Source organism: Kalmanozyma brasiliensis (assembly GCF_000497045.1).
Source record: "Kalmanozyma brasiliensis GHG001 unplaced genomic scaffold PSEUBRA_SCAF17, whole genome shotgun sequence".
In the NCBI taxonomy this organism is placed as follows: Eukaryota; Fungi; Basidiomycota; class Ustilaginomycetes; order Ustilaginales; genus Kalmanozyma; species Kalmanozyma brasiliensis.
The window spans coordinates 123,264-151,251 of NW_015961956.1; the positions used below are offsets into that span (position 1 = coordinate 123,264).

Sequence of the window (27,988 nt, forward strand, 5' to 3'; positions counted from 1 at the left end):
ACCCGAGAAGTCAAGGTTACCCAATGTTGCGCCTGCGAGTGGAGGCTTAAACGGCGCTAAGCCCGCGCTTTGCACCTGCCGCGGAGGCACCTCAGTCGTATCGGCGAGAAGGAAGGAACGCATCGGCCCGATGTCTGAGAAGAAAGCAAAAGTCGGACGCGAGCGTGTGACAGGCGGCCCGACCGCGCTGCAGGTGAATGAGCCCGCCGTCATTCACCCTTTCGCGTGGCTTGGCCCAACCTCAGATATTAAAAAAATTCAGGCAAGACAAACACACAGACACGAGACGAAAACTTCGCAAGACTTGATCGGGTATGGGTGATGGTGTAACGAGGTCTGGATCGGCTCACCCAGCTGAATGAGGATGTAATTTTGTGGATCTTCTTGTTTTCTTAACGTGTCACACATTCTTCATCCTCGTCCATCTCACACACCATCTATCTTCACCCTTCGCTCCTTCGGTCGTCAGCCGGCCTGCAAGTCGGGTGCAAGCTGATCACTTGACTCGTCGCTGCTTGCATCATACCATCGATTGAGCTCACGGCACATTCTTGGCTCTCCCACCAACGGAGAACGAAGAAACTTCATTTGGTCGCACGCACTACGCAGCGTGATCACAAAAGGCTCGCACAAAAGTGATCGCCCGACATGGATCTCACGGCGCAAAACCCAGAGTCGCCTGCTAGGCCTCTGGCAGGGGCGGCGCGTGCACGAGTCTTGGCTCGTCAGAGTCGCAATTCCTCTCACAAACCATACGCGAGACCCTCATCGGCTTTGACCGCTTCTGGGTCCGGAAGCTCGCTCTACACCGACACTGACTCACCCGCACGCACTCCCTCGACGCCAGCCGCCAAGACACCCGCACCACAACCTTCGCGCTCAGCCTTTTCACCGCTGCGCGTTGCCGCCACGCCCATCGCCTTGTTCGGAAGCGTGCGCAAAATGGTGACAAAGCCATTGTCGTGGCTCACTGGTGTGGCCGCTTCGACGGGACCTGAACTCGGCATCCCAACCTCTTCCAGCACCAACTCGCTCTCGTCCATCGCTCGCAAACGGGCTGCTGCTCAGGCTTCTCTCAAATCGACACCGGGCGAGACAAGCTACGAGAGAGATGCCCCCACTCGTGCTGCTAGAGCTGTCGGCGAGAGGCTGGCTGCCGGCCTTCGATCTCGATCCAATCTTCAAGATGACGAGGAGAGCCAGATTCGACCACCTACATCCACTCTGCCGTCATCCATGTCCATGTCTCGTCTGGCTCCGGGTCCAGCTCCTGCACGTTCGACACGGAAGCAATCCTCTTTGGAGCAGGCAGACTCGTCCATGGCTGGACCCTCGTCCCCGTCCAAATCTACCACAAGTGTTGGTGCGACTCATCCATGGAGCACCCGCTCATCCAAGCGCACTCTCGATATCGGCTCTCGTCCTCTCGGCGCAAACGATTCGTCCGATGCCCAGAGCGATGCCGGCCTCGCATCACCCTCCAGATCGCAACTCTACCTTTCAAAGAGCCAACACACACTTCGTAGTCCTCGATCTCAAGCGCTTGGCTACCGAGGCTCCTCCCTCCGACCAGACGATGCCATGTCAGAATCTGGCTCCACATCCATGAGTCACTCGAACTCGTTTAGCGCGTTTGGCTACGGCAACGAGATTCGATACACCGACAGCGCCTTTGGCCTCCCACCCTCCAGCTCGCCCTTTCAACTCTCCTCTCGAAACGCCGCCAGCCGTCGTGCTCGCGCTCCCTTTGCCTCTGGTCTCATTACCGAGACTGGCACGCCTGGACGCGCGTCTCGCGCTGGCAGCGTGAGTATGCGTGGTGCATCGCCCGCACCCTCAGCTGGCTACTCTCCGGCACGCCAGCGAGAAGGAACCCCCCAGCGACGCAACTGGAATGGCCTCAATCTCGCCGCACCCTCTGCACCCTCCATGGGCGACGAGATGATGCGCGAATACCTTGCTTCGCGTACGCTTCCTGGCAGCATTTCGAGCGCGCGTCGCAATCTCGCCCTTAGCAACGACGAGCCCATGATCAGGTCTGCCTCCGTTGCGGGCGGCAGTCGTATGGACGACACCGAGTCCGTGACACCTAGTCGTCTGGGCAAGCGCGACATTGACATGAGTGTCGACGGCCATTCCGAAAGACTCGGTGCTGCCGGTACACCCTCCAAACGTCGCATGGTCTGGCACAAGGATCACGGTTTCATCAGCCACGAGGAGCTCAAGGCGCTGGAACCGAGGCTGCCCTCGCCCAAGAACGAAGCCGAACGCCTCCTGAATGCTCTCGAGACCATGCGCAAGCCCACTGCTACCTCGAGAGGTGTTGGGCTGGCGAGGGGCGCTGCTGCTCAAATCAACGTTCCTGCGCCCATCTCGGACGCCCCTGCGTCTCGATCCACCAAGTCTCAAGATGGAAAGCCTATCATTGGTGTCGCCCCGTACACAAGATATCTGCGCAAAGCAAAGACGGTGCAGGCCGCCGATGAGCAGGGTGGCATGAGGGCACGATTGAAGAAGGTGCAACGTCCAAGCAGAATGGATGTCGACGATGCGGCGACAGAGGATTTGGCTGCATCAGATGCGGAGGAGGCAGAGCAGGACGTCGAGGACGAGCGAGAGGAAGATGAAGAGGAGGAGGAAGAGGAGCCAGCGCCACCTCAGCCTGAGCCGGTCCGACGATCCAGACGCCTGCAACACCAAGCACCCGCCACGGAAGAGGTCACGCAAACGCCTAGGAAGCAAGCCGATGTACCTGCTCGCGCTCCTCAGCTCAAATCGGCTTTGAAGGCGACACCGCTCCGCGCTTCCGCCCAACCCAGAGCGACACCGGCAAAAGCAGTCGCTGAAACACCCAAGCCGGCTTCGCACAGAATTCCTCTGTCTGCTGCCAGCAAAGCGCCGGCCAGCACAGTCAAGAAGGACAACTTTGCTGTCAAGGCTTCCACTGGCGATGCTTCTGCCCCTCGAGAGCGAAGTTCGCTTCGACAGGGAGCTGCAAAGACATCTCGCACCCATCAAAGCTCTGGCAAGTTCAGCGCATGGGACGAGGACGAGGAAGAGGAGGATTTGCCCGACGCCAGCGAGCTCGCAAAGATCAAGTTGCCCACCAACATGTTCCCGTCTGGCTTTTCGTTCGGTAGCTCGGCAGCTGCACCTTCAACAACCAGCGCGCCGGCAAGCAAGTCGGCTGCGGCTTCGGCGCCAGCCTCTCAGGCCGCTGGAGGCAACTCGCTGCTTGGTCGTCTCGGCGGCTTCGACTCGTCTGCTGCCACCGCATCTGCAAGCGAAGAGAAGGAGGCACCCAAAGCCGCCGCCACGGCTCCATCGTTCTCCTTTTCGGCTTCCACTCAGGGCGCGGGAGACAAGACGCCCAAATTCAGTTTCGGCGCCAGCACTGCATTCAAGCAGGACGACAATGCTGCGAAGAAGCCTGCTGCACCATCGACTTCTGACTTTTTCAGCAAGCCCGCCGAGGCCGCCTCCACATCGCTCAGCGAGGGCAAGAAGGACGGACCCGTGCCCAACTTCTTCGGCAGCACCATGAAGAAGTTTGAGAGCAAGTCGGGCGATGCCAACGCGCCAGCAGCTTCCACGCCGAGCGGAGGCTTCTCGTTTGGCAGCACTACGTCTTCTACTGCTTCGGGCAGCGATGCGGCTGCAAGCAAGCCAGCGCCATTCAGCTTTGGAGCCAAGCCGGCTGCCGAGCCTACCTCCGCCTCCGCTCCAGCCAAGAACCCCTTTGGCTCCTTTAGCGCGAGTTCGGAGAAGAAGGATGAGTCTGCACCGGCAAGCAAGCCTTCGTTCTTCAGCGGTGCTTCGTCCAGCTCTTCCAGCGCTGGCGGTTTCAGCTTCGGCGCACCCTCCGCATCTGCCGCCTCGACCGGCTCAAAGCGTGGAGCAGACGACGACGCCGAGCCAGCCGCCAAGAAGAGCATGCCGAGCTTCTCGTTTGGTGCGCCTGCCGCTTCGCAGCCTGCAACCCAGACCTCGAGCCCCGCTTCCTCAGGCTTCAGCTTCGGTACTCCATCAGCAGCTGCGGCGGAGAAGAAGGACGATGCATCGACAGCAAAGCCGAGCAGCGGGGTGCCGAACTTCTTCGGTGCCAAAGGCGAAGATGCTTCCAAGCCCGCTGCCCCAGCGTCAACCGGTGGGTTCACGTTTGGCAAGCCCTCGACGGAGAGCAGCGCTAGCAGCAGCGGATTCGGCGCTCCCAAGCCTGCTGATGCCGCGTCCTCTTCGACCGGGTTCAGCTTTGGTGCGCCCAAGTCGGGTACTGAAGCATCTAAGCCTGCAGGTGGATTCACGTTCGGCGCCCCATCCAGCACGGGTAGCAGTCCAGCGCCCGAAACCAAGCCCGCTGCTGCATCCGCGACGACGTTTTCCTTCGGCGTACCCAAGCCTGCTTCTTCCGATACGCCGGCCTCGTCGGCCCCAGCGTCGGGAACGACGACCCCTAACGGTACATTCACCTTCGGCGCATCGACGAACGCCAGCAAGCCAGCGAGCAGCGGGTTCACCTTTGGCGCTCCTGCTTCCTCGACTCCCGCTGCCGGGAGCAGTGGAGGATTCGGCGGGTTCGGCACTCCTTCTGCTCCCGCATCGGGCGCCAATGGAGGAGAAATGATGGACGATTCGCCGCAAAAGACGGCCCCTGCGACGACCACCACGCCAAGCTTCACGTTCGGCTCGTCGACGCCCGCGAAATCGGCGACACCAGCACCGTTCACCTTTGGCGCGTCTGCTCCTGCAGCCAACACTGGCTCGGCTTCACCGTCGACCTTCACATTTGGTGCTTCTGCTCCTGCGTCCAACACCAGCTCCGGTGCCGCAGCCGGCGCGGGCGGGTTCAGATTCGGTTCCCCTGCACCTGCGGGTCCCGCTCCTGCAGCGACGAGCTTCACGTTTGGCGCACCTACTGGTAGCACCACACCCGGGGTGGGCTCCACGCCCGCCTCACCGTTCCTCGCGCCCGCCGCGCCGGTCACACCCGGAGGCAGCCCGTTCCAGTTCGGTGCTCCCGCTCCGGCAGGCAGTGCCCCGTTCCAGTTCGGCGCGTCGACTTCCGCCGCCCCCGCAACGTCGACCGGATTTACCTTCGGCAGCACCGCCCCTACCACGCCGACCGCAACCGGTTTCGGCACGGCACCCTTCGGAGCGGCAGCGGGTGGCTTTGGTACGCCTACCACGCCCTCTGCCCAACCGACCGGGTTCACTTTCGGCGCGCCAGCAGGAGCACCTCAGATGCAACAACCGCAACCGGGACTGTTCAGCATGGGTGCTGCGCCTAGCGGTGGTGCTGCGCCGGGTCAGAGCCCGGGTGGGAGACAGATCAAGCCATTGCGTCCTAGGAGGCGCTAACTTCCCACACTGCGTAGGCGGAATATGAGTCTCTGTCAACCGCTCTAAATGCGAACTTGTTCTCAGATCTTCAGAGGGTGCTGTGGGCGAGCGCGAGCGCGATCGCGTAAGCACGCTGAGCAGGTGTCGTGTGAGAGGGAAGTGAGGGAGAATCTTCTTCGTCAAGCGCGCGGGTCACCGCAGGCTAAGTGTTGCGATGCGAGAGTGGGCCGATGTCAAGTCGAAAGACGGACCGACACACGCCACACCGCTCTCTGCAACGCCACCTCCCAACACAGCCAGACTGAGAGACACCTTTGCAAGCACGCAGAGAAGGCCTCTCACCTCACCTCACCTCACCTCAGTTCGCACAGACACACAGGACAGACAAAAGTTGAGTGATGAATTGGAGATGCAATGCGGATTCGTGAAATGCGTGTATGCGTGGCCAATCGTGAATATCATAAACCCTCCGCTTAACGTACGAAGCCGCTGCTTTCAGTAGCAACGTACGTCCGTCGCTGACCCATCCCCGCGCGCATGGAGTGAAAGTTCTTTGCCTCCTGACTAATGTACTCGGTCCCAGGCGAGAGCGGTACGGTGTACGCCTGCGGGCTGGCCTCCGGACCCGCCTCCTTGCGCGATGCAAGAAAACTCGTCAACCCCGCACCGATCGCCAGCAACAAAGTGAACAGGATCGATGGCAACAGGGTCGACAGTGGCGGGCGTGGGGGCAGCGTCGAGCGTTTGGACTGCGAGTCGGATTTCTGCTCAAACATCTTGGAGACCGACGGAGGGGTTACGTGGTGTGCGACCGTCGCAGCGCCCGAAAAGGCCATGCGGGCGGGCCAGGTGAAGGCGTGACCGGCGGCAGAGACCGCCCCTCGCTTCTCCGCAGGTGTCGAGGTGCCAGACGACGACCGGGGTTCAAAGGCAGAATCACCCGTCCTGGGACTGCTGCTACCGGACATCGCTTCAGGACCAAGCTTCTTCCGCCCCCAATCGAGGGCCCCCTCAAACCGATGTTTCGTCCGTCCAGCAACCTCGCGCACCTTGTTGGTACGCACACTGACATCGTCCCATGCAGTAAGCATGTAGCTGGCACACAAAAAGCATGCCAGCGAAAGCACCGTGATGCTCGAGATGCTGAGGAAGAGCGTCATGTGAAACACGGGTCGCAGGGGAGCCGACAGCTGACGGGTGAGGGTGAGCGCCATGTGGCCTGCCGAGGCGAGCTGCTTGTGGGCTACGTGGAGGCCTTCGATGAGCACCGCGTCCGGGATCGAGCCTGTCCGTCGGTGACGGTGGGTCGAGCTGGAGGAGGGTGCAGGACCACCGCCGAACTGGAAGGGGGAGTCTTCGCGGATCGAACCGCGACGACTGCTGGGGAGCGAGAAGCTGGTTGCGCGGTGACCGGCGACGCGGACACCCTGTCGGGATCGTCTGGTGCTGTTGGAACGAGGGGGAAGCGAGTCGAAAGCGCCAGTATGGTCGCGGCCGAAGCTGTACGCGGATTGGCTCGAAGTTAGGGGCTCGGGGTAGTCGCGCACGTTGGCTCGCGTCGGGGTGTCAGAAGCAGTGGCGGCGGTCGAGTCGAAGCTCACGTGTCGGTCGCGGCGGGTCGATGGACTGTGGTAGCCGTCCAAGTCGTCGGAGCCCAGAGTGCTTGCTGGCTGATCCGGTCTGTCAAAGTGGGACCGAAGGATGGTTGGTGGCGAGGGAGCCTTGGACGTTGGCGCCGATCGAATTGTCGTCTTTGTGGTGCTTGTCTTGCGGACACGCTGAGTGGTGGTGGTGCTGAATGTCGTGACATCTGCTGCGTCGTCTGAACTGAGTTCCGGCGTCTCGGGCAGGGAATAGGACGCAAGTTTGGCCTTCAGATGATCGGCTGAGTTGCTGTATCGTTCGCTATGAGCACCGTGCTGGTTGAGATGCGTAACCGACTGCGATGCGGGCAGGCGGTATGAGCCAGATGCAGACGAAGATTGGACCGAGGCGAAGAGGGTGGATGCCATGCCATCTTCGCTCATGACGCGCATTCTTCGAACACCGCTGCTGCGTGAGAAGGAACGGTGCGAGTCGAATGCATCTGGATAGAGCGGCGATGCCGAGGAAGATCCTGTCCACTGGGATGTTGAGACCATCTCGGGGCTATTAGCACTGGTTCGTACGCCTGCTCTCCTCGATGCCCTTGATGTAGAGTCGCGCTCACCAGCTGCTGGAGCACTTGGAGGAAAGGCAAACCGCAAGTGATGCTCCGGGCTGTGCTGGCCCGTCGACGTACCGCCCAACTCGTCGCTCGAGACGTCTGCGCTGGATTCAGACTGGCTGACGCTGTGCGTGGCAACTTCTTGCGAGCGAAGACTCGACTTCAAGGCGGAGCGAGGCAAAGTGGCAGCTGCGCCGCCCTGAAACGAGGATCTTCTGCTGGAGGTAGCCGTAGACGATTCGGATCGAGTATGCTGACGTTTCTCGGTGGGCAGACCCGAGAGCCTCTTCCATGCGCTTCGCTCAGACGGGGTTGCGTTGGCGAGAGCGGGGTTGTTGCGTCGACGCGAGGCATTGGAAGAGCGTTGCGCCTTTCGCAGTCGCTCTGCGAGCTGTCCTGGTGGCAGAACGTGCTCCCACCATTCCTGCGAATGCGGCTCGTTGTGAGAGTAGGAAGGCAGGGATGCGTTCATGCTGGCGTTGAGGCTAGCGCTGCGACTGAGCTCTGAGGAGGTCGAGTAAGATCCACGCCATGCACTGGAGGAAGCTTCTGGTGAGAGCCACGGTGTCGACGACCCTGAGCCGCTAGATGAATGCGGAGGCATCGAGGTAGAGGCGAGCATTATGAAGGACCAGCTAGGGCAGCTGCTCTTGTCGAATGATGATGCGCGAGGGTCCCGTCGACTCAGACCCGTCGCCGCCAGCAGCTACAGCCTCTTCCCTTGCCGAAAACCTAGCTTGGATGCGCTTAGATAGGAAGAACTTCGGTCGGACTCAGATCGGAGGTTCCGACAGAAGGCTGAGTTTGGGTTATGAAGGTGGGAGCGTTGAAAGACTCTGGTGCTGATGTGACGGCGGGGAGGTGGATGCTGAACGCTGAACGCTGAACTGTGAAGGTCGGATCAAGATTGGCGGCGACGAGGAGGTATTTGTGGTATCGAAGTCGAGACGAGATTGGTAGGGAGGGCGACGCTGATGGTTACGGGCAAAGGGATGAAGTTTGATAGGATTGCCCAAGTCAAAGCGTACTGGCGCAAGGGCGGGAGTCAGACTGGCTGACAAGCTGGATGACTGAATGTCGGTGGCTTCCGAAAAGCTGGGTCAGCGCACACCCGGTATGCAGAGTGAGCTTAAGGTAGCAGGACAGACTCGGTGAGCAGGCGGGTGTGGCCGAGGCAAGGATCGGAAGGGTCAGGGTGAGCCGAGCGGATCGAAGTGGCCAGTCAAGCACAAGCCTCGTCGGCTGTAGAATGCGGGCGGCACGCGGGTCGAGGACGATGGTGCGCCTTGAGATGCAATGCGTGGTCGGCGAGAGGGTCGGAAGAGAGCGGAAGAACCGTCGAATGGGCTGATGGCTGAAGTGTTTGGCTGGCAAGGCTTGAGCGAGCAAAGGCGCAGGGAGCGATGGGATGATCGGCAGGGGTGCAGTAGCTCGCAAACCCTAGTGGCACCCTGATGACGTTGGGCGATGCGACCGACGGGAGGGTAATCAGGCGACAGTAGCTTAGCTCGGTCTGCAAGCAAAGCTTAAAGTGCTGAGTTTGAGTCGGCAAAGAAAGGTGAAGTGGAAGCGAAGGCCGAGCGGGTGAATGCGTGAATGAAAGTGACGAGCTCAGCGTCGAGGATGAGGTGAGGAGGTGCAAGGTGAGTGAGCTGGCGAGGACAGCATCGGGAAGGACCGACGAGGAACAGCCGGAAGGAAGAGGAAGGAGGAGCAAGGAGCAATGGGAGGAGGATCCCGTCGGATTGTGAAACAACAGCAAGCGAGTGCAAATTAAGGTGGCCACCGTGCCAAATGCTGCTCAAGCGAGTCTCGCACACAGCATCACGCAGGAAGAGAGCAAGCCGACCGTCTCAAAGCGAGGCAGCCCTCAACCATGCAAAGGGTCCGCCCGGGACGTCGGGTTTGCCGTACATTGCATGCAGCAAGCTGAAATGCGCTCGTTTTCACGAGGAGAAGATTTCACAGCGGCAAGGTGTCATGCCATCTCACCTTTGTCACATCACATGCCGCCGTGGTCCATCTGTGCCTTACTACGCCCGAGCATTGAGCCTGCAACCCTCTCCTATTGTTGTCGTGACTGCGAGCAGGAACGGCCGTACCTAAGCTGAAGAAGAGGACCGATCTTGCTACCCCGACCAAGGTCGTTCCGAGGTGGGGTTCGAATGCAACTGCTCTGCATCTGCTCCAGGGTGGCCAGAGCAAGGGTGCGAGGGGAGAGCGGCAGGCGGCTGGCTCCGCTGCAGGGTTGTGCGTTTCACCCTTGCCGCCTCGCTCTGCTGCTCAGAAGAAAAAGGGTTCTGGAAGTCAAACGCAGACAGGAGGAATTCCCGCTTGGCAAGACTGGAAAACAGGGTGCGTTTCACACTCCTCGCCTTTTCGCTTATCCCATGCATGACAGGTTGAGGCCTTGTGAAAATTGATTTCTTCTAAAACATCTTTCGTTATCACAGGCCAAGAGACACCGCGTGAGAACATCAAAGGAGTTTGCCGGCTTGTCCGAAGTCGAAGCGAGCAAATAAGCTTGACATGAGCCTGAGTCTGAATTTCCAAGCACGGGACTGAGCAGCAGAAGGCCAAGCTCACGTTTCGACTCGAGCTGAAGCTTGCCTCGATAGCCGCATTCTATGCTCAAACTTGAACACGGAGCAGCCAGAAAGGTTCGCATCCGCGGAATATGCCTCTCATCCCTGCTCGGCGTGGTTGGCGTCATCTTGAGGGTCTGTGTGATGGCGAGATCTGGAAAAGATAAGGCGTCTGAACAAAAGGGAGGAAATCGGAATGTCGCATCGCGCTTCGCAGAAAGAGAAAGGAGGACCCTGAGCTCGGCGGCGGCTTTTGCAAGTCGCTCTCAGAAGCCAAATGCTTAATTTTGCTCTTCTTACCATAACAAAAGCGACTTCGCCCGTCTGTCTCTTCAAATTCTCCGTGCTGAAACACAGTGTTGGCTCGGGTAACCTTTTTGCGCTCTTCCGGTTCAGACTTAAGCCTTAGACCGGGAGCAGCCTCTCCGATACGCGATTCCTGACTTCGTTCCATCCACGGCAAGAAGCTTGGCGACGCTCGAAGGGACGTCTGACCATCCATACGCGGCAAAATCGAAGTTTCCTATTGTCTTGTCTGCGCCGTCACACGTTGCACGGAGCCTGACAACGGCAACGCAGAAGCACGTCAGCGGAGTTGAATTTTTCCAAGCGTGAAAGGCAGAGGTGCAGCCAGAAAAACCCTTGCATCTCGGTCTGTCAAAATAATGAATTCTCCCCTGTCAACCCGAGACCAGCCGAGCGAGGATGGCTTCCTCTATTTCTTGCCGCCGCCTGCTGACGCTCGCTTGATGGTGAGACCAGGTACACGCTCAACTTGGTCTGGTCGCGACCAACCTTAATTGCTGCAACAAAGCTTGCTCTCGGACCGAAGAACGTGCTTTTCATTCGTGTGCAACCTCATTGTCCCAAGTCTTCAGCTGCAAGGGACGCTGCGGGGAGCTTCCAATACGCCGCGCTTGGCAGGCATTCATGGAACAGCCTAAGGTACGGTCGAACGCAGGTCGAAGGAGTTGCGAGGCAATCGGGATCCATCAAGATCGAGCGCGCGTGTGAGCGACAACGTGGTGTCTCGACTTTTTTTCGTCATTGACACATCGGCTAAGATAGGTAAACGCAACCCTTTCTCGATGTTGGTGGACCCTCTTCGATCTGGGCGATGTTGCCAGAACCCAGAACATCGGTTTGCTCGTCATTTCAAACACAGCTAAGCTCATCAGACGGTGCGGCAAGGTAGCGAACCCTGCCGATACACCTGTCAAAGGGCGACGCTAGCCGAAGCCTGCTCGGCACGCCCGTCCGTGATCGATCCCTGCTAGGCTTGCTCGGCTGTCGCGCAACACTCACGTAGAAGCTCTTCTCGATGGGGCTGTCGACATCGTGATTGCATCCGCCAAGCCATCTCGAGAAAGCCATGAATCTGGGCGTGAGAACGCTTCGGCTTGGATCGGAATACTTTCGCCATCGCCAGATCGCAATGGACGACAAAAGCCACCACTCTACGCCTCTCGAACGCCTCCTTTGGTTCGGGTCTGAACGTGCTCTTCATCTGTATCAACGGGACCCGTTCTCGGAGAGTTCATCAACTTCGCCGCGCGCCGAACGGTTGTCACAGACGGACCTGCTGCCAAGGGCCTTGTGCTCACGTTGCATGAACGGAGGACCCTCGACAAAAGATGGCCGACCGTTGCCTTCCGATAACCCATCGCTTGAGATCGCAATCGATCTTCTCGGCGTCTTTTATTTTTAGCCCCACGAGAGAAGCGATAATGCGATCTGACATTGGACCCTTTCTTGAAATTCGAACTGTTAGAGTGTTGCACCCAGCCGTTGTGGTAACGATCCTCATTGCGCCTCGTCGACGATGTTCTGCTTCATCACGCTGCCAATGGGCGCACGAGTGACAGGGATGAGAAAAGGAAATATGTATTGATGTAGCAAGAGTGCGAGATGTGAGAATTGTCATCTTGAGCACAGGAACAGGAGCGGTGCGAACGAAAGAGTAGGTAGGCTCGTCGCCCTCTCAAACACCAACCTGGTAATCGTACCGATAGCACATCCTCCCTCCCCACTCCCCACTCTGATGATCGAGCAGGTCCCTCACCATCACGTTCTCCGCCAAGGGCATGTAATTGATGACGTCCGTATCCCTTGCTGTCCAAGGAGGATGCTGACCATCCTTCTGCTGCTTCTTTGGACCATGAAAGCTTCTCCCATTCCTAGGATTCTTCTTCTGCCAGCCCGCGAAGATATTATCCACACACCCGTGATGAGTGTGAAACACCACATCGTTCGGAGAGCTGCTCAGCCAAGCCAGGTTGCCACCCATGCACGTGTGCATCGATAGATGGGTGCTGATCTCGAGAGCAGAGGAGAAATCGAAGAACCGCCCATTGTCGTGGGTCTTCCCCAACCCAGAGACGAAAGTGGGGTTGATGAAGGTGGTGCAATTGTTGCCAAAGTGCGGATTGGGTGCGTTGACATCCAAATTGTTGAACTGACGACAGAGACGGTGACGGAAGGGAGCGTTGAAGTAGTGGTTGGCCAACGCCCCGTCGATCACCGCCAGGCCGGTTTGCCAAGGACACTCGCTGTTGTCCCCCCTCCCATTTGTGCCCAGCCCAAAGGCCGGGTCGGAGGAGAAGAGCGCGTTGGTCGACGGATCAACCGAAGTTTTGGTCCAGTCCACCCATGGCAGACCGAGATGGAACCCGCAGTTGTTCAGATCGCGCTCGACAATAGCCAGGAAGCCGCGATGAAAGGGCAGGAAGTAGGCGGTGAAGTGGACGTACTTGACCATGCGAATGTGAAGAAGCGTCCAGTCGTCGGCCGCGTTCCACCCGGGTCCGGTTTGGTAGCGTGACGGCTTCGAGCGAACACACTTGATCGCATCCGCAAAGGCTTTCTTTTCCGCGTTGGTGAGCGTAGAGTACTCTTTGCGGATGCGAAGCTGACGACAGCCCCGAGAGGACAGCTGGGACTGGGCTGAATTGGTTCCGTCGACTTGCAGGAGCGAGGTCTGGAGGGTATTGGGATCCGACAGGTTGGGAGAAGCGGTTCTGTTCGTCGCATTGTTCACCTGTCCAGCACCGTTCAGCGTCAGGTTCTGAGTGGAATCGGGTTGTCCGTTGGCCAACAGGTTCTGCTGAGTCGCCTTGCCAGCGACAGCTACAGGAGCCGCGACGCTGACAGAATCAGGACCAGCATCTGCACCAGCCTGAGTGCTGGCATCTACACCAGTACTACCAGGCACCGTCTTGGGCATATTCTTTTCACCCGGATCACTTTCGAAGGCCGCAGCAACCGACTTGCTATCGGGGCCGAGACCAGGCGCAAGTTTGCCCGCAGCTTCAGGAGCAGGGTTGCCATCGCTGTCAAAGGTGAGCTTCTGAGCATCTGTCACCGATGCATCGCCGCTCACCTGTTGCGACTGCACACTGGAGCTTTCCGAATCGGTCTCGCTAGAAGACGCCCACTGGGCGTCATTAACGGCGACGACGGGCTGCCTGTGAGCGTCCTGAGGAGTTTGCTCGGAGCTGGCGTCCCCAGAATTGGCGGGCAAGGCGCGTTCTCCGCCTGTTGTGTGTGCACACATCGTAGAGACCGGACGAGAAGAGTCAGCTTCACCTTCAATATCGACATTGACGGCTGGACAGTACTTACCCTGCTTATGGCTCGGGTCAGCGGATAAGGCATCCAGCTGCAGCCTCTTAACGCATCGGAGCAGCTTTCTGTGCTGCATCATCGAGCGGTTCTTTGCAGTCTGAGCCGCGCCAGCGGCGGGAGTCCAAGTGTCGCCACCGGCAACATCGTGACCCTTGAAGCCCCACTCTTTGGGTCCGAGTTGGGACCACACGCTGTCGTCCGACGGATTGGGATGGGCTGAAAGGAGAGATTGGACCTTGACCCGATCAGCGTGAGCTGTAGCGTGGTGGCCGAGGCACTGTAGGAGCGAGGTGATTTTGGCTTCAGATGGAGAAATGTCTCGAGCTGAGGTCGAGATGAGGAGCGTGTAGAGCGCGAGAATGATCGCCAGGAAAGGGAGATGGCTACTGGCGGTACTGCCGAGCCGCATCTTGAAGTGTTTCGCCTCGTTTGAGACTGACTAGGATGTGATGATACGAGGGGAGAGCAGAGAGTGGTAAGAGGAAGCCGAGCCCGAAAAGATGATGGTGCGACAGAAGGGATAGCAAGGAGGAGAGCCTATGAGATACAGGCATAGTTGTCAACGGGGGGCCGTCACACAGCCTTCATTTGCTGAACAGTTGACACGTAACAGCAAGCCTCTCTTCTACCCACACCCCTGGCGGAAACCGGACTCGAAACTCGCCCCAGCGCAATTATATGAAGTCAAGATTGAGTGGGCTTGCTAACGACCTCTTAGGCAGCGGCTCTGCTCGAAACCGCCGTTGCAAGAGACGAAGCCCAATATGAAGGCTTGTGCTTATGTTGGCTGACCGCAAATGTTGCGGCTTCTTGCATGGTCCCACATAGCGAGCAGCGCCACTTTGCCTTGAAGGTGGTCTTCATATCACGGTGACTCGCGATGCAGGCTCTGCGAAGCAGTGTCCGGCCTGCAATCACTGTGTGTGTTCGATCTCGTGCACAGCCTCTGAGATTTCGCCTTCATCAGCCCGCTCTCGGATCGCGATTCGGCAGGCTGGTGCGATCCGGCTTCCGATGTGTCGAGTCGGGCGTACGTTCGTGATTCCGGCGAGATTTGGTGTACATGAAGCCGATCGGTATCCGAGCGTCCACCGGACTCAGACTCGCTGCCATCGATGTTCGAGCTCCATAATGCTGACCTCCTCTCCTGCCTTCTCGTCGTAATCCATCCACTCCACGCCATCGTCGAACTCTACCCCATCAAAGGTGGTCCCGGACTCGAGCCCTTGACACGTCCACGAACCACTCGGGTCGAAACCTACCGGTTCCAGACCACGAAAATCGAGCACGCACAATGTCTGCCATGTCGCACCCGCCTCGTCTGCATCGATCGGCCTCCATAACGGCGCCTTCGTCGTGGGCTCCTCGAACTTCGCCGAACTCTCCTTCTTGCAGAAACTACAGCTCATGACCAGGTTGGCACTGCCTCGGGCACCCTTGGTCATCTCGTTCTCGTCCGATGGGGTGACGCCCACCAGCTTAGAGTGTTCCTCGTGACAAGAGGTGCATTTGAGCTTGAGCATCAATGTGTGGTCTGGATCGGCGGGGAGGAGGTGCGTGACATTGTTGAACTGCGCTTTGAGCTGCAGTGCGAGTTTCTGCGGTGGTGACGACCAGGATGAGAAGGAGATACGGGGTCAGCTACGCCGAACAGCGATATAGTCAGGTTCACAGAGCTGGGGAAGTGAGACATACCGGCATGATGGCTTGCTGGACCGAGATGGTGTGCGGCGAGAAGGATGGAGGTTGGTCCATGCGAGGCAAACGAGAAGATGTGCGGCACGACATCAAATTTCAAACTTCCGAGACCCGGTGCGCAGACACTTCCAGTTGCGCAGACAAGATCAGCATCTTCAACACTTTCAAGACAGTCTTCCGCCTACATCGGGTAGGCACAGTGCAATGCAGCCACGGTGACTGCTCCCATTCCATTCAAAGGCACACTTTACTCTAGGAGCAGAAGGCAGGCTTGTCACTACAAAGCAAATGCCGAGCCTCGTCTTCCGAGCTCTCCATCAATCTCTCCATCGACCTGTTCGACCCAATGAGCATAGAAGAGTCCCGAGACTGGAGAAGTATGTGGCTCTGTCGCTTCGTCGTCCGCATCAAAGAGCACCTCATCTTCTAGGTCTGAAGCGCTCAAGGACGCTTCGGAGGACGAAGAGGTCAGTACCGCGGAGCCTGACAGCCGTCTTCCGGGTGGGGACACTTCCGGATCAGCAGGTCTTGCCATGCTAGGGCGACAAATGCGCTCGTTGAGTTGAGAGATTGCCTCATCCCAGATGTTCCGCCTATCATGGAATGACGCTGTCAGATCAGCACGCTTTTCGGACTGGGTCGTCGGCGGTGGATGGAAAGAAAGAGCTCGGGCTCGACCTTGGAAGGTCGTCACTGTGGGAGTGATGACATCGTTCGGCTCGGAATCAAGTGAGTTTTCTGTTCCACCTCTTTGTGTGTCGATGTACAGCATTTGAGGCAGACCATAGCACGCGGTTTCCTGAACCGAGGCTGTCCGTAAGTCGCTATCGCCGGCTCTCCAGCCAGTGAGAGGTACTAGCGAGCTGTGCGCTCTTCGGCGCCCAAGAAGCCCTGTCCCGACTTTCCCAGGATCAGCCTGCTGCGACGCAAGAAGTCGAGAGGTTTCTGACTCTGTCGTCAATTGCGGCTTGAGAGCACGGCTTTCTGGCTGTGAAACTTCCCCGGCATCCCCACCGGTAGGCACGAGAATTCCGAGAGGGCTGAAGTCTAGCACAGAGGCGTCTGAAGCCGCAGATGAAGTCGACGCGAGACGTTGCTCGTCGTCTCGATTCGACTTCCTGTTCTGCAGCGCTTCAACATTTTGACGAGAGACCATCTCACCGAGGCTGGAAAGGTGCGTCCAGAACCGGGGTCCCAAGTCCCAATCTGATTCCTCGCTGTCTCGAAATTGATCGGACGCAAAGTCAGAAATCGTTTGGCTGCTGCGCATGCTTGCCGCCCTCGAGCTTGCCATGGTGGGCGAATGAAGGCTTCTGGGGCTGGGCTGCTGCGAAAGCTGATGCCGGTGGCGATACGAAGGCTGTCCCCAGGAGGGTCCTTCAACATCTTCCGCGCTCGCAACTTCTCCGGAGGCGCTGGCAGTTGGATGGGCCGCTTCGTAGTCAGGGAGGGGTGAGCTGGACTGGTCATCAAAGCTGAGGGGATGAACAGCTGCGAGGGACAGTGGTCGTAGCTTTGAACACTTCGCACACGTAGGTGAGGTCGGAGAGACCCTCGATGCCAGCGTGGTGTGAAGGTGAGGTCGAGTGTTGTCGTGCGTTGCGGCGGCTCTTTGAGGGGGAGAGTATGTCCAGGGACTCTTTCGTTCGGGTGTGCGAAAAGGTCCCGGAAAGCTCCGGCTGGCTGTCATCATGTGGCTCGGAACAGCGGGGCTGATTGCGGACGGCATGGTCGTTGTACTGAAAGATGGCTTTAGCCACGGATTGCTGTCTTGCGTGCCGTCTCCCGATTCCTGATAGACGTTTTGCTTTGCAGGCGTCAATATGTAACGGACAATAGCAGCAATTGGAAGGCCGGTCTCGCGATAGAGGTGGGGCAGGGGCTCCGCAAGAGAAAGAGAGTCATGGCGCCGAAACCTTGCGAATGTCGAAGACCAGCTTTGAGAAGTGAATCTAGCCATCGTATCGACCGGGAGAGCTGTTGCGTTGCGCAGATCAAGAAACAACGCCATGTCGCTACGGGTGTCGCCATCCCGTCGAGAGCTCACATTTCCTCCGAGGTGAGCGCTCAGCGTCTTGATCTGATCTGACAAAGATGCTTGCAGAGGCAGTAGGATGGAGTCTTCAGCCTCGTTGCCCTCGATGAAGCTAGTCCGACTTGGTGGCGTCGCCATAGGACAGAAGAGAACCGTCCAGGGCGAAGCTTGCGATGGGTATGCACTGCTTGGTGAGCCTGGCAGCGCGAGGGCCCTGTTGTCGTTTCCGTGGTGCCGGAAGTTTTGCTGTTGCTCGACGTCATCAAGAATCAGCGAATGCGTCGAAGGAGGTCGCGATGGAGAGACCTGACGACCGGCCGGCCCTCGGCTTGTCCGTGGGCGAAAGGGCAGAGCTGCCCTCTCTGACTCTGCTGTCTGAGCTCGTGAGCCGCCTAGATGCTGTCGCTCGAGCGGGGGAAAGCGATAATCACCGCTGAATCCTTGGTCGATAAGCTCTGCTGACGATCGAGCAGGTACGCCAAGAGGCGATGGAGAGTCGTTCGCTTTCTCTGCTCGGTCATCCAGCCAAGTCCGAGATCGAGCGAAAGAAGAGTAGGAGGAGGCAGAAATATCTTCTTCCTGATGTAGACGCAGTAGTGACGCGTCCAGGCTGAGCTCGGGTAATGCTGGAGAGGATTCATTCGTGCTGGAAGAGGTCCTGGGAGAGTGTTGGCGATGATCCATTCTGCGCTCATCCATTCACCAATGTCCGAGCGTGGCATACGTGGTCATAGCTCTTCAACGAGGGCGTTGAGGTGCTCTTGGAGCACAAGAGGCTCGCGTAGAAGAACGTTGCTGGGGACCGACCTTGGGGTCAGGGCGTGGAAACGAGGAGACGATGACGAAAGCTTCGAGATTGGTGCAACGCTGAAGAACGGTCGAGCTGCGAGTCTGAGAGGAAACAGGAGGATGAATGCTGAAAAGATTGCAAGAAAGAGAAGGAGGGGGGGTGAAAGAGACGCCATTTGAGCGGTGCTTGATCGGCTATATACACGCTGAGCTTTGTATGCTCCATGTGTCTTTGTCCGGCCTGGTGGACGGTACCTTGCCCGGTGTGCGCCTCGAGCCATCGCTGTAGTACATGTGCTTGTCCAATTCACCTCGATCTCTATCGATGAGGGTCAATGCGACTGCCCCTGCACCGCGGCCTCGAACATGCACGCGACGGCGCAAGGGCCTCTGACGTGCATCGTTCCAACTCGTGACGATCGTCTCGAGGTGTGGAAGATCAACAAATCGACTCGGGACCAGCTGCAAGCCTCTTCTCGATGGGACGTTCGAGCAAGGGAGTAGTATATGAAAAGTGTTGGTCTCTGTGTTGTTCTCCTTTTCGCTTCCGCCCTTTTTACGATCCGATTTCTGACGGGCGTCGGGGGCGTGCAACTCCAACCACGTTTCCGTGACAACACTTCGACGCCCACCTGCATATCACGTCGAGCTCAAGCAGGAACGCATTCGAAGGCTCAGCCTCCTTGCATCTGGATCCGCCCTGGCTTGTTCGGAGATTGCCAGTCGACAAGATCATCAACGCTGTTCCTTGGACCGACTTTGTGCAGATCTACTCGCGACTGTATGCACGCCGTCGATCCTTGCGCTTAACTGCCCGAATTTTATGAATTTGTTAGACCTCAGACGCCTAGAAGCTCTGGCTCAAAATTCCCAGCGCAAGGGCCACCAGGCCAGCTCAGCTTGCCGCCATCCTTGGACCCTGGCCGACGTCTTCCAACCATCATCGATACCCTTCGCAGCAGCCTGAACATCGTCTAGACGCCAGCTCTCGCTTACGCCCATCCCTTTGCACCACACATAGCATCCAAATCGTCCCCTCTACCAAGCGCGACCCCCGCGACTGGCTTCGTCGCACTCTAACATGCACGCATCGGCCTGAACCGCAGCCAGCCCTCGTATTCACCTTACGAGCCACTTTAAGCCCGCCACCATCACCCTCGCAGCTCAACCGTCACCATGGTCGCCCGTCCCCGTCGCCCACTCATCTCCCTCGAAGCGCAGCTCCAGCAACTCACCCTCTTCTCCGACCTCGACGCGGACGCCGAGAACCTCGAGCAACTCGGACCCATCATCAAATCCCTCGACGAAGCGCGTCAACAAGATGCCTTCTTGCGTCACCTCAAAACCTTTGTTCGCGAAAAGGACCGGGAGATCGAAGCGGTGTGCGATGCGAACCACACCGAGTTCGTCGATGCCGTCGACAAACTTCTCAAAGTGCGCACGGGCACGGTGACGCTCAAGCATCGTATTGGGGAGCTGAACGAGGATGTCCAAGCGGGTGGCTCTTCGCTCGGCGGGAAGAAGAGGCAATTGTTGGAGACGCAACGTACAGCAGCAAATGTCGGGGAGGCAATTGCGGCGTTGCAGGTGTGTTTGCGAGTCCTCGACATGGCTAATCGCGCAGACGGGTTGATTGCGGATAAAAAGTACTACGCAGCGCTGCGCAGTTTGCAGGAGCTGGAGAACGTGCATCTGCGTGGACTGCTGCATCACGAGTTTGCACGCCACATGCTCGATGGGATCCCGCAGATGCGTGGGCAGGTCAAAGCGGCCGTGACGCGAGAGATGAAGGAGTGGCTGTTCGAAGTTCGGGAGAAGTCGAGAACGGTGGGGCAACTGGCGTTGGAAACCATGGAGAACAGGCAGAAGCGATGGCGAGTCAAGACGCAACGCGATCCCCTGTTGCGGCTGGCAAAGGTCAATAGCGCCATCGAGTTGGTCGTCAACGAACGGGCGGAGCACAACTTTGTCGACAACGATCGGGTCAGTATCGACTTTCGACCGTTATACCAGTGCATCCATATTTATGATGCGCTGGATCTGCGAGAGGAACTGCAGAGCTCGTACCACGAAGATCGACGAGCACAGGCCAACCTACTCCTCACCCAGGGACTCACATTCGATGCTGCCAACAGCACCTTTCCTCCCTTGCTCGAGGAGATGGTCGGCTTCTTTCTCGTAGAACACCACGTGCTGCAGACAACACCATCCGGGTTTCGCTCCGAGGCAGAGGTCGACGATCTGTGGGACACCATGTGCAGTCGGGTGTGCGACATTGTCTCTCTCGCGCTCCGCGAGTGTCGGGACACCAAAGTGTACATCTCTGCGAAAGCAGCCATTCAGGTGTTCATCCAGACGTTGGAAGGATACTCTTTCCCGGTGGCCAAACTCAATTCGCTCCTCCTGACGCTGTTTGAGCGGTACGCGCAGTTGCTGCGGGACCGTTTCTCGCGGGATTTCCAACAGGCCATGCGCGAAACGCAACATCAACCCATGATCGTATCGAACGCCGACGAACTGTCAAAAGTGCTTAGCGTCGCATGGCTCAAACCTGGGGACGAGGGTCTTTTGCGAAACTCCCAATTCCCGCTTTCACTGCCGTTCAGTCAAACCTACCCGCTGTGTTGCATGGACATCCGCAACCTCGTCGATCAGTACTACCACTTCTCGGACGGCTTTGCGTTTACGCGCGAGATCGACGAGATCTTATCCAAAAGCCTCGACTCGTTGCTCATCCAACAGGTCTCGAATGGCATCCGCCAATCCCTTTCGTCTACGGAGGTGAACCTGCCTCAGATCGCACAGATCGTGGTCAACGCCGAACACTTCAATTTGGCGTGTGTGCAGATTGAGGCGTTGCTCGAGCGGATGCGCGCCGGCGAGGGACGCGGGGGAGGGGTGCGATTGGATGCCAGTCGTCATTTCGTTGCCACACTGCGGATTGCAGAGGACAAGATCAACGGTGCTTTCGCGGGGAAGCTCGATCAATTCTTGGGGTTGGCAGAGTACGATTTTGCTCCCCCAACGATGCGCGCAACAGCTCCGACAGCCGCAGGCTCGCCCTGGTTGCAAGACACGCTGGAATGGCTCCACACCATGATGGAGAGCGTCCTCGTGCTACTACCCGCCCAAGTCAGGGAGAAGGTCTACACCGCCGCCTATGCGCATTTGACCAGCTGTCTGGTGGACAAACACCTGCTCAGTCCCGATACCACCGCTGTCAATGCGGGAGGGCTGCAGGTGTTGAACGCGGACATAGGATATCTTGCCACCAACGCGGAGAAGGACGGTGTAGAAGCGGGAGTGTTTGCCCCGACCAAGCAGTTGTTGGAGGTGGTGCTGAGAGAGAAGGTGGGAGAGTACGTGCAGGGACTCCAGACGGGTAGGGGGAGGGAGGAGTGGGCGAAGTTGGATGGGAGGAGGTTGGTGGGTCTGTTGGAGAGGCTGGGGCGAGGGGCGAGGGGTGGCGAGGAGGCGGCGAGGAGACAGAGGGAGAGAGAGACGTTGGTTCGCGCGTTGCAAGGCGGATTGAGGAGGATGTAGCCCAGCAGCACTTGATTCACAGACACGTCAGCAGAATCGATCTCTCAGATGCTTTGCGCCACAGACGAGTGAGGGTGATGTATCACATGAGGATGAGGAAGAGATGACTTTTGGATGAGGGTCTTGGTGAGAACGTACACAGGGCGAAGCGGATCATGGCCAGCACGGACCGCTGTCGCCCATTTTCGACAGGGAGGGTCATCATCTTTCGTGAGAGTGAGTGAGAAACGAGCAGTACGATGGACGCAGACCATCGCACAAACAAAGCGGTCGAAATCGAAGTGAAACAGAGCGCCTCGTAGCGGGGGAAATATGATCGAGAGCAATCGTGGCTTTGCACGCCTAGACGAATCGCCAGCTGATCCCATCGAGCACGCCCTTATCCTTGTTATCGAGCTGCTCAAACACGCCCGGAGAGCAGTCCAGACTGGTCTTCTCGCATCCGGGGCATTCATCGGTCGCAAACGCATAGGCCTTCTTGCCGTTCCAGGAGATCTCGACCTTCTTGCCGCAGAGCGAGTTGTTGTTCGGGTTGCCATCGGAGGGGTTGTACTGCTCGAACAGGTCGCGCGAGATGGCGACGATCGGGTCGTTGTCCGCGTTGGTGATGCCGCATGCGCCCAGGCCGGTGTTGTAGAACGTCGCCCGGCCGGAGAAGGGGGAGGCGGTGTAGAGGGAGATGGTCGAGGGAGCAGAGTCGGTGGTGAAGGAGGGGATTGTGTAGCCGTTGATGCTGTTGGAGGCGTCCGAGCTATTTGAGGATGGAGAGGTGTAGGACTGGGATTGAGGCTTGGGCTGCTTGACCATCTTGGGCTGCGATTGAGGCTGCGGCTGGGGTTTGGGCTGCGGCGCCTGGATGTCGTCGGAGTGATCGTCGTCCTCGCAGTCGTCCTCGCTGGGCTGCTCGGACTGCTGCTGCTGCTGTTGCTGCTGTTGAGGCTGCGACTGCTGCTGCTGCTTCTGCTTGTCACCAGACTGATCCTTGTCCTCCTTCTTGTCCTCCTTTTTGTCATCCTTCGGAGTCTCCTGAGGGGAGTTCTTGGCAGCGTTGTTGCCCGACTGGTCCTGGTTCGGCTTCTCGTCCTCCTTGGGGGCCGCCTGAGGGGAGTTCTTAGCAGCATCACCGCCATCACCGTTGTTACCTTTCCCAGCATCGCTACCACCAGTGAAACCCTTGAGATACGTCTTGAGGCTCTCAGCATCGCCGTACTCCTCATAGTGCTTGAGCGCGGCCTCGAGAGCGTGCAGCTGTGATTCGTAGCCGTCGTGACTGGTGACGTCGCCATGGTCGTTGCGGCGATGGATATGGATGGGAGTCTGGCGGTGACCGTGGATGACGTTGCCGCCGGCGCGAGCGTGAATGGAAGTGGAGCGGATGGGACGGGCGGTGGAGAGCGAGACGAGGGACACCGCCGTGACCAGCACGGCGATGATGGGGTAGATGCGGAAGGAGACCATTGTTGCGGGATTGGACGAATGTAAGGAGGATGGAAGACGTCGAAGACCTGTATGCGCAGCACGACAAGCCAAAAGGAGGAGGTGCAACGCTGGTAGCGAAGATCTCTACAGGCGGATCTGGGTCGAATTGGAGACAAGAGCGGTTGATGTTAGTACAGGGACAAGTAGAGAAGCGAGATCTTGTGGTCAGCGTCTGGGGAGAAGGGGGAAGGAATCGAGCTGGGCAGCGCGTCTTATATGCCTCTGAAGCCCCCCGCCTTGCGGTGTGCGGAGAAGGGCGGCATGAAACGCGGAGAGGGCCACGGTTCCGCGTTGGCGCATGCGTCGCACTTTGCTGCGCCGAACAGCCTGGGCGGATCAGCCGTCTGATGCACGTGTCGCGACGTGTACTTACAAAGGCTTTGAGTCCTGCGCAGCTCTAGAAGAACGAGACAAAGACCTGTGCGGGATCAAGCAAGGCAGTTGCGCCGGAAGAACCCCGAAAAACGAGGGTGCAAGCAGCGCCGTTCGCGAGCGGAGGATGCATGCGCCATCACGAGCGAGAACACGCCGAAAGCGGTTGAGCAGAAAGTGCGGGAAGTGGGTGGATGCGTCAGTCACAATCAGTGCTCGTGCTGACAAGCTCGAAGATCGCGTGCTTGCATCATCAGTCCATCTTCGAGATGTGAAGCAGCTTACGCTCTATGATCACATACCGATTGAGCAAGAAAGACAATGCGGGACAGAATGGATGTGAAGGTGACGGTGCAGAAGAAGTGTGCGCAGCGAGCGAGGGGCGAAGAGAAGCGAGGCGAAAGAGAAGGAGGAATGGGCGATCAACAAGGTTCAAGGGGGTATCCCCTCGAAGTTTGTCTTGCGCCCATCGAATCTTATATACCTGATCACACATGCACGGGTTGCTTCCCTTTGACGAGAATGTGACTGTGCAGAAGAAGCTTTCGGAGGTCTCGCCGACGCTTTCGATTCACCTATCGGCGCCCGCCTCAATGCATTCACAAGATTGGTGACGATTCAAAGGGCAGCAGCACGTTCTCACGCTTCCCACCCACCTCAGACCGAAACACTGCAACGCCCAGATGAAATCGCTGCAGAGCACAAAAGAATGACGCTTGACGACGGTCGATAAAATCCCCTTCATCTCGCTTTGCGTATTCACACCCCACCTGCCTTTATCAAGGTGCTTCTCCGACGGAACATTTACACGCACGAAACACACCTCCTCGGTCATCGGACACAACATCTTACGATTTCGATCTAAGCCTAAGCGAAAACCCACCCATCCTGTCCATCAACCCAAGCAGCCAGCTCCTGACTCTGGTTGGCCTGCTGGAACCTCATTTTTGCCTCGGCCTCCTCCTCGCCGCTCTGGAGCAGCTTGACGCCAAACCCACCGCCACCCACGCGCGTCTCGTAGCACTTGAACCCGGCATTCTCGAGCTCGCTGATCAGCTCGCGCACCTGTTCCTCCGGGAAGTCGTCCGGGAGGAGCGTGACAGCACAGCCTCCGCCACCGGCGCCCGTGAGCTTGGTCGCCAGCTCCGTGGGGGCGAAGCTCTCCGTCTTGTTCTTGATCAGTTCGAGCGCCGGGTGGCTCACTTCCAATCCAACGAGTTCCGTGTGATTTTGTTTGATGAGATCGCGCAGCTGTGCGACGAGCTGCGTGCGCTCGAGACCCGAGCTGCCGCTGAGAAGGTGCTTGGCCGCGTCGGCGATCGTCTGGATGCGCGCCAGAGCGGCGTTGACGCGGGTCGGGTCAGACTCCTTCTGAGAGGCAACGTGGGCGATGAGCTTCTTGCCCTCGCGCCCAACACAGCTGTCGACGATGAGGAAACGGAACGACGAGAAACCCTTGAGCTTTTCCATCGAGTTGACAGTGAGCGTGTTGCTAGGGTGAGCACGGGTAAAGGCGATAGCGCCGCCGTGGACGGCAACTGAGTTATCCACGCCCGAGGGAGTGCCGTGAATTACCTTCTCGGAAAGGAACGCCCACTGGTTGACGTACGCCGAGTGGTCTGCAGACACTTCGTTAGCAGGCGCAGGGATGCGGCCGTACAAGATGGTGAGAGCCGCAGCAACACATGAGCTGAGCGCAGCACTGGATCCGAGGCCAGCACCAATCGGCAGAGCCGAACGCAGCACAAAGGCCTGAGCTCGAGCATCAGACTCGCCAACGATGCACATGTACAGCACGAGGAAGGCGATCGAAGCGGCATGGCTCCTCTCGCTCTCGTTGACCGTGTCGCCGACGACCTTCTCGATGGCGCTGACCAGTCCGGCGTCCAGCGAGTCAGGAACAGCGCCGCTGGCCTGGATCGACTTGGGCACGGCTGACCAGGGCAGCTCCTTGATGTTCCAAGTGTGGATCACACCGAGGTCAGGCAAGTCGAGCGAGATGTTGCCGTCTTCACGCGGAGAGACACTGGCATAGCAACGCAGCGCCACGGATCCAGCGACAGCAGTGACACCATGCACCACGGCATGCTCGCCGAAGAGAATCACCTTGCCAGGGGCGCTGACAACGACGGAGGTCGGCGGCGGATGATCCTGGGCGAGGCGAGGTTCCCCTTCACCGCCGCGAGTCTCGAGCTTTGCGCGGTTCATATCGTCGACCAAGCTGCCGACCTTGTCCTGCTGAGCGGGCTCGCCGGTATGCAAAGGGGTGCGCTCGTACGCGATGGGATCTGGCGATGCGGCGCGGGAGCTCTCGGTGGTGGATCCGAGGTGGGTCGATCGGCTTGAGGGCTTGCGGCGGATAGCACCGGCCTGGAGCAGAGCGTTCTCAAGATCATCGAGCAAGTCTCGCTCGTCCTCGATACCGACACAGAGACGGATGAGGTCCTCGGGCATGCCTCGAGCAGCACGCACCTTGGGGTCGATGGAGGCGTGCGACATGAGACAGGGCATCGAGATGAGACTGTTGACGCATCCGAACGAGACCGAGATGCCCCACAGACGGGTGGCGCCGACGATGCGTTCCGAGAGCGCCTTGTCGCCAGTGGTGAAGCTGAGCACCGAACCAGGTCCAGCAGCCTGCTTGTCGTGCACCGCCTTGGAAGGGTGAGATGCAAGGCCTGGGTAGTTGACCTTGAAACCGAGCGAGTCGAGGTAGTGAGCGACGGTGATGGCCGAAGCCTGTTGACGATCCATGCGTACAGCGAGGGTCTTGATACCACGAAGCAGGAGGAACGAGTCCATGGGAGTGAGGGCGTTGCCGATCGAGTTGATGGTGAAAGCAATCTGCTTGCCAAGGTCGTCACGGTCGCAAGCAATCACACCGGCCATAAGATCGTGGTGGCCGGAGAGGTACTTGGTGCCCGAGTCGTAGACGACATCCACACCGAGCTCGAGTGGACGCATGAGGTAGGGTGACATCATGGTGTTGTCCACAACGACAACGGCATCGGGCGCCCACTTTTTAGCGGCGGCAGCGCATCTCCGAAGATCGCAAATCTTGAGACAGGGGTTGGTGGGCGTTTCGAGGAGGACCATGCTCACCTTGCCGCACTTGCCGGCAGCAGCGTCTTGGCTTCGCTTCTGGAGCATCTCCTCCACCTTGGAGGCGTCGGTGGTGTCGACGTGGTCGGTGTGAATGTTCTGATGCGAAGCGAGGTAGCCGAGAAGACGGTTGGTACCACCGTACAGGTCGTCACCGGCGATGATGCGCTCGCCCGCCTTGACAATGCGGGTGATGACATCGAGACAGGCCATACCGCTCGAGACGGCAAAGCTGTACTTGCAGTTCTGGAGCTGGCAGAGATGGTGCTGGAGCATGGAACGAGTAGGGTTGCCCGAACGAGAGTAGTCGAACTCGGCACCGGGAAGACCCTTGAAGGTGGCGGACATGTAGATGGGGGTCGACGAGGAGCCATACTGATCCTTGTGGTTGGGATCGTCTACGGTGGCACACTGAGTGGCAAAGCGGTAGCCGTTGGGGCCACGACGGTCCTTGTGCGAGACAAAGGGAAGCTTGTCCTCATCGCCAATGTCGGAGGGCTCGGGGGACGTAGGGATGGAAGAGTCGAGCGAGGCGACGGACGAGGCAATGTCGGTGCCGTCGGTGCCGAAGGGGGTGACGGTAGACGCCTGAGATGACGAGACGCTGTAGGCGTCGCGAGGGATGGACATGGTGGGCGACGGAAGAGATGCTGGTGTTGTGTGATGGGTGAAGCGAAGGCCTGAGGCGATGTTGTAGGTGGCAAGGAGACTGGTTGGTCAGCCGAAAGAGGGCGATTAGAACGATTCGCCGCTCCTCAGGAAAGTGTTGCGATGGATCTGCTTCGTATGTGTGTTGTGACAGAGGGATGTGTGTGATGCAATGAAGATGGTTGATGTTGAAGAGGGATGATGTAGGCGGGGCAGTTGAAGTCAAACCCTGCTTGCTGCCTGTGCCCAGTGATACGAGTCTGTGTGCCTTGCGCTTGGTTGCGGAGGGCGGCGACTCAACCCACCACTCAGGCTCTCAGGCAGCGAGTCACTTTCTTCCCACACAGCTCAAAGCACTCAATTTCAAATTTTGGCTCAACACTCACGCCTCTCTCTGCGGGCTTTCATGGCGTGCTTTTGGCCCGTCTCAACCCTAACAAGCCTCGGGTTTAACATTCTGATCTTTTCCTGAATGGTCGGGACTCGGACCCTTCAAAAGGTGTCCAGAGCTGCGCTGCTTCTCGAGGCACCACCTTTCCCTCAACATCCTATCCGATCTTCTCATTC

At 58.4% G+C, this 27,988-nt stretch overlaps 7 protein-coding genes across 7 annotated transcripts; 2 read left to right on the plus strand and 5 right to left on the minus strand.

The window, feature by feature from the left end:
• Positions 1-648: 648 nt before the first annotated feature.
• Positions 649-5,358, plus strand: PSEUBRA_002046 (uncharacterized protein; the record flags this gene model as incomplete). Its single annotated transcript, XM_016435227.2, has 1 exon — positions 649-5,358. One exon carries the CDS (start codon positions 649-651, stop codon positions 5,356-5,358), a length of 4,710 nt encoding a protein of 1,569 aa, XP_016293286.2.
• A 455-nt stretch (positions 5,359-5,813) lies between these two features.
• Positions 5,814-8,168, minus strand: PSEUBRA_002047 (uncharacterized protein; the record flags this gene model as incomplete). Its single annotated transcript, XM_016435249.2, has 1 exon — positions 5,814-8,168. The coding sequence occupies one exon, from the start codon at positions 8,166-8,168 to the stop codon at positions 5,814-5,816; it is 2,355 nt and encodes a 784-aa protein (XP_016293287.2).
• A 3,944-nt stretch (positions 8,169-12,112) lies between these two features.
• Positions 12,113-14,164, minus strand: PSEUBRA_002048 (Tyrosinase; the record flags this gene model as incomplete). The annotated part of the gene is made up of 2 exons (XM_059464769.1): positions 12,113-13,665; positions 13,753-14,164. The coding sequence occupies 2 exons, from the start codon at positions 14,162-14,164 to the stop codon at positions 12,113-12,115; spliced, it is 1,965 nt and encodes a 654-aa protein (XP_059321229.1).
• Positions 14,165-14,852: 688 nt separating this feature from the next.
• PSEUBRA_002049 (Protein of unknown function DUF866, eukaryotic) lies at positions 14,853-15,456 on the minus strand (the record flags this gene model as incomplete). The annotated part of the gene is made up of 2 exons (XM_016435247.2): positions 14,853-15,353; positions 15,451-15,456. 2 exons carry the CDS (start codon positions 15,454-15,456, stop codon positions 14,853-14,855), a joined length of 507 nt encoding a protein of 168 aa, XP_016293288.2.
• Positions 15,457-19,453: 3,997 nt separating this feature from the next.
• PSEUBRA_002050 (Exocyst complex subunit Sec15-like protein) lies at positions 19,454-21,820 on the plus strand (the record flags this gene model as incomplete). The annotated part of the gene is made up of 1 exon (XM_016435222.1): positions 19,454-21,820. The coding sequence occupies one exon, from the start codon at positions 19,454-19,456 to the stop codon at positions 21,818-21,820; it is 2,367 nt and encodes a 788-aa protein (XP_016293289.1).
• Positions 21,821-22,162: 342 nt separating this feature from the next.
• On the minus strand, positions 22,163-23,278 carry PSEUBRA_002051 (RlpA-like double-psi beta-barrel domain protein; the record flags this gene model as incomplete). The annotated part of the gene is made up of 1 exon (XM_016435238.1): positions 22,163-23,278. One exon carries the CDS (start codon positions 23,276-23,278, stop codon positions 22,163-22,165), a length of 1,116 nt encoding a protein of 371 aa, XP_016293290.1.
• A 1,260-nt stretch (positions 23,279-24,538) lies between these two features.
• On the minus strand, positions 24,539-27,403 carry PSEUBRA_002052 (Cys/Met metabolism, pyridoxal phosphate-dependent enzyme; the record flags this gene model as incomplete). The annotated part of the gene is made up of 1 exon (XM_016435233.1): positions 24,539-27,403. The coding sequence occupies one exon, from the start codon at positions 27,401-27,403 to the stop codon at positions 24,539-24,541; it is 2,865 nt and encodes a 954-aa protein (XP_016293291.1).
• Positions 27,404-27,988: the final 585 nt, after the last annotated feature.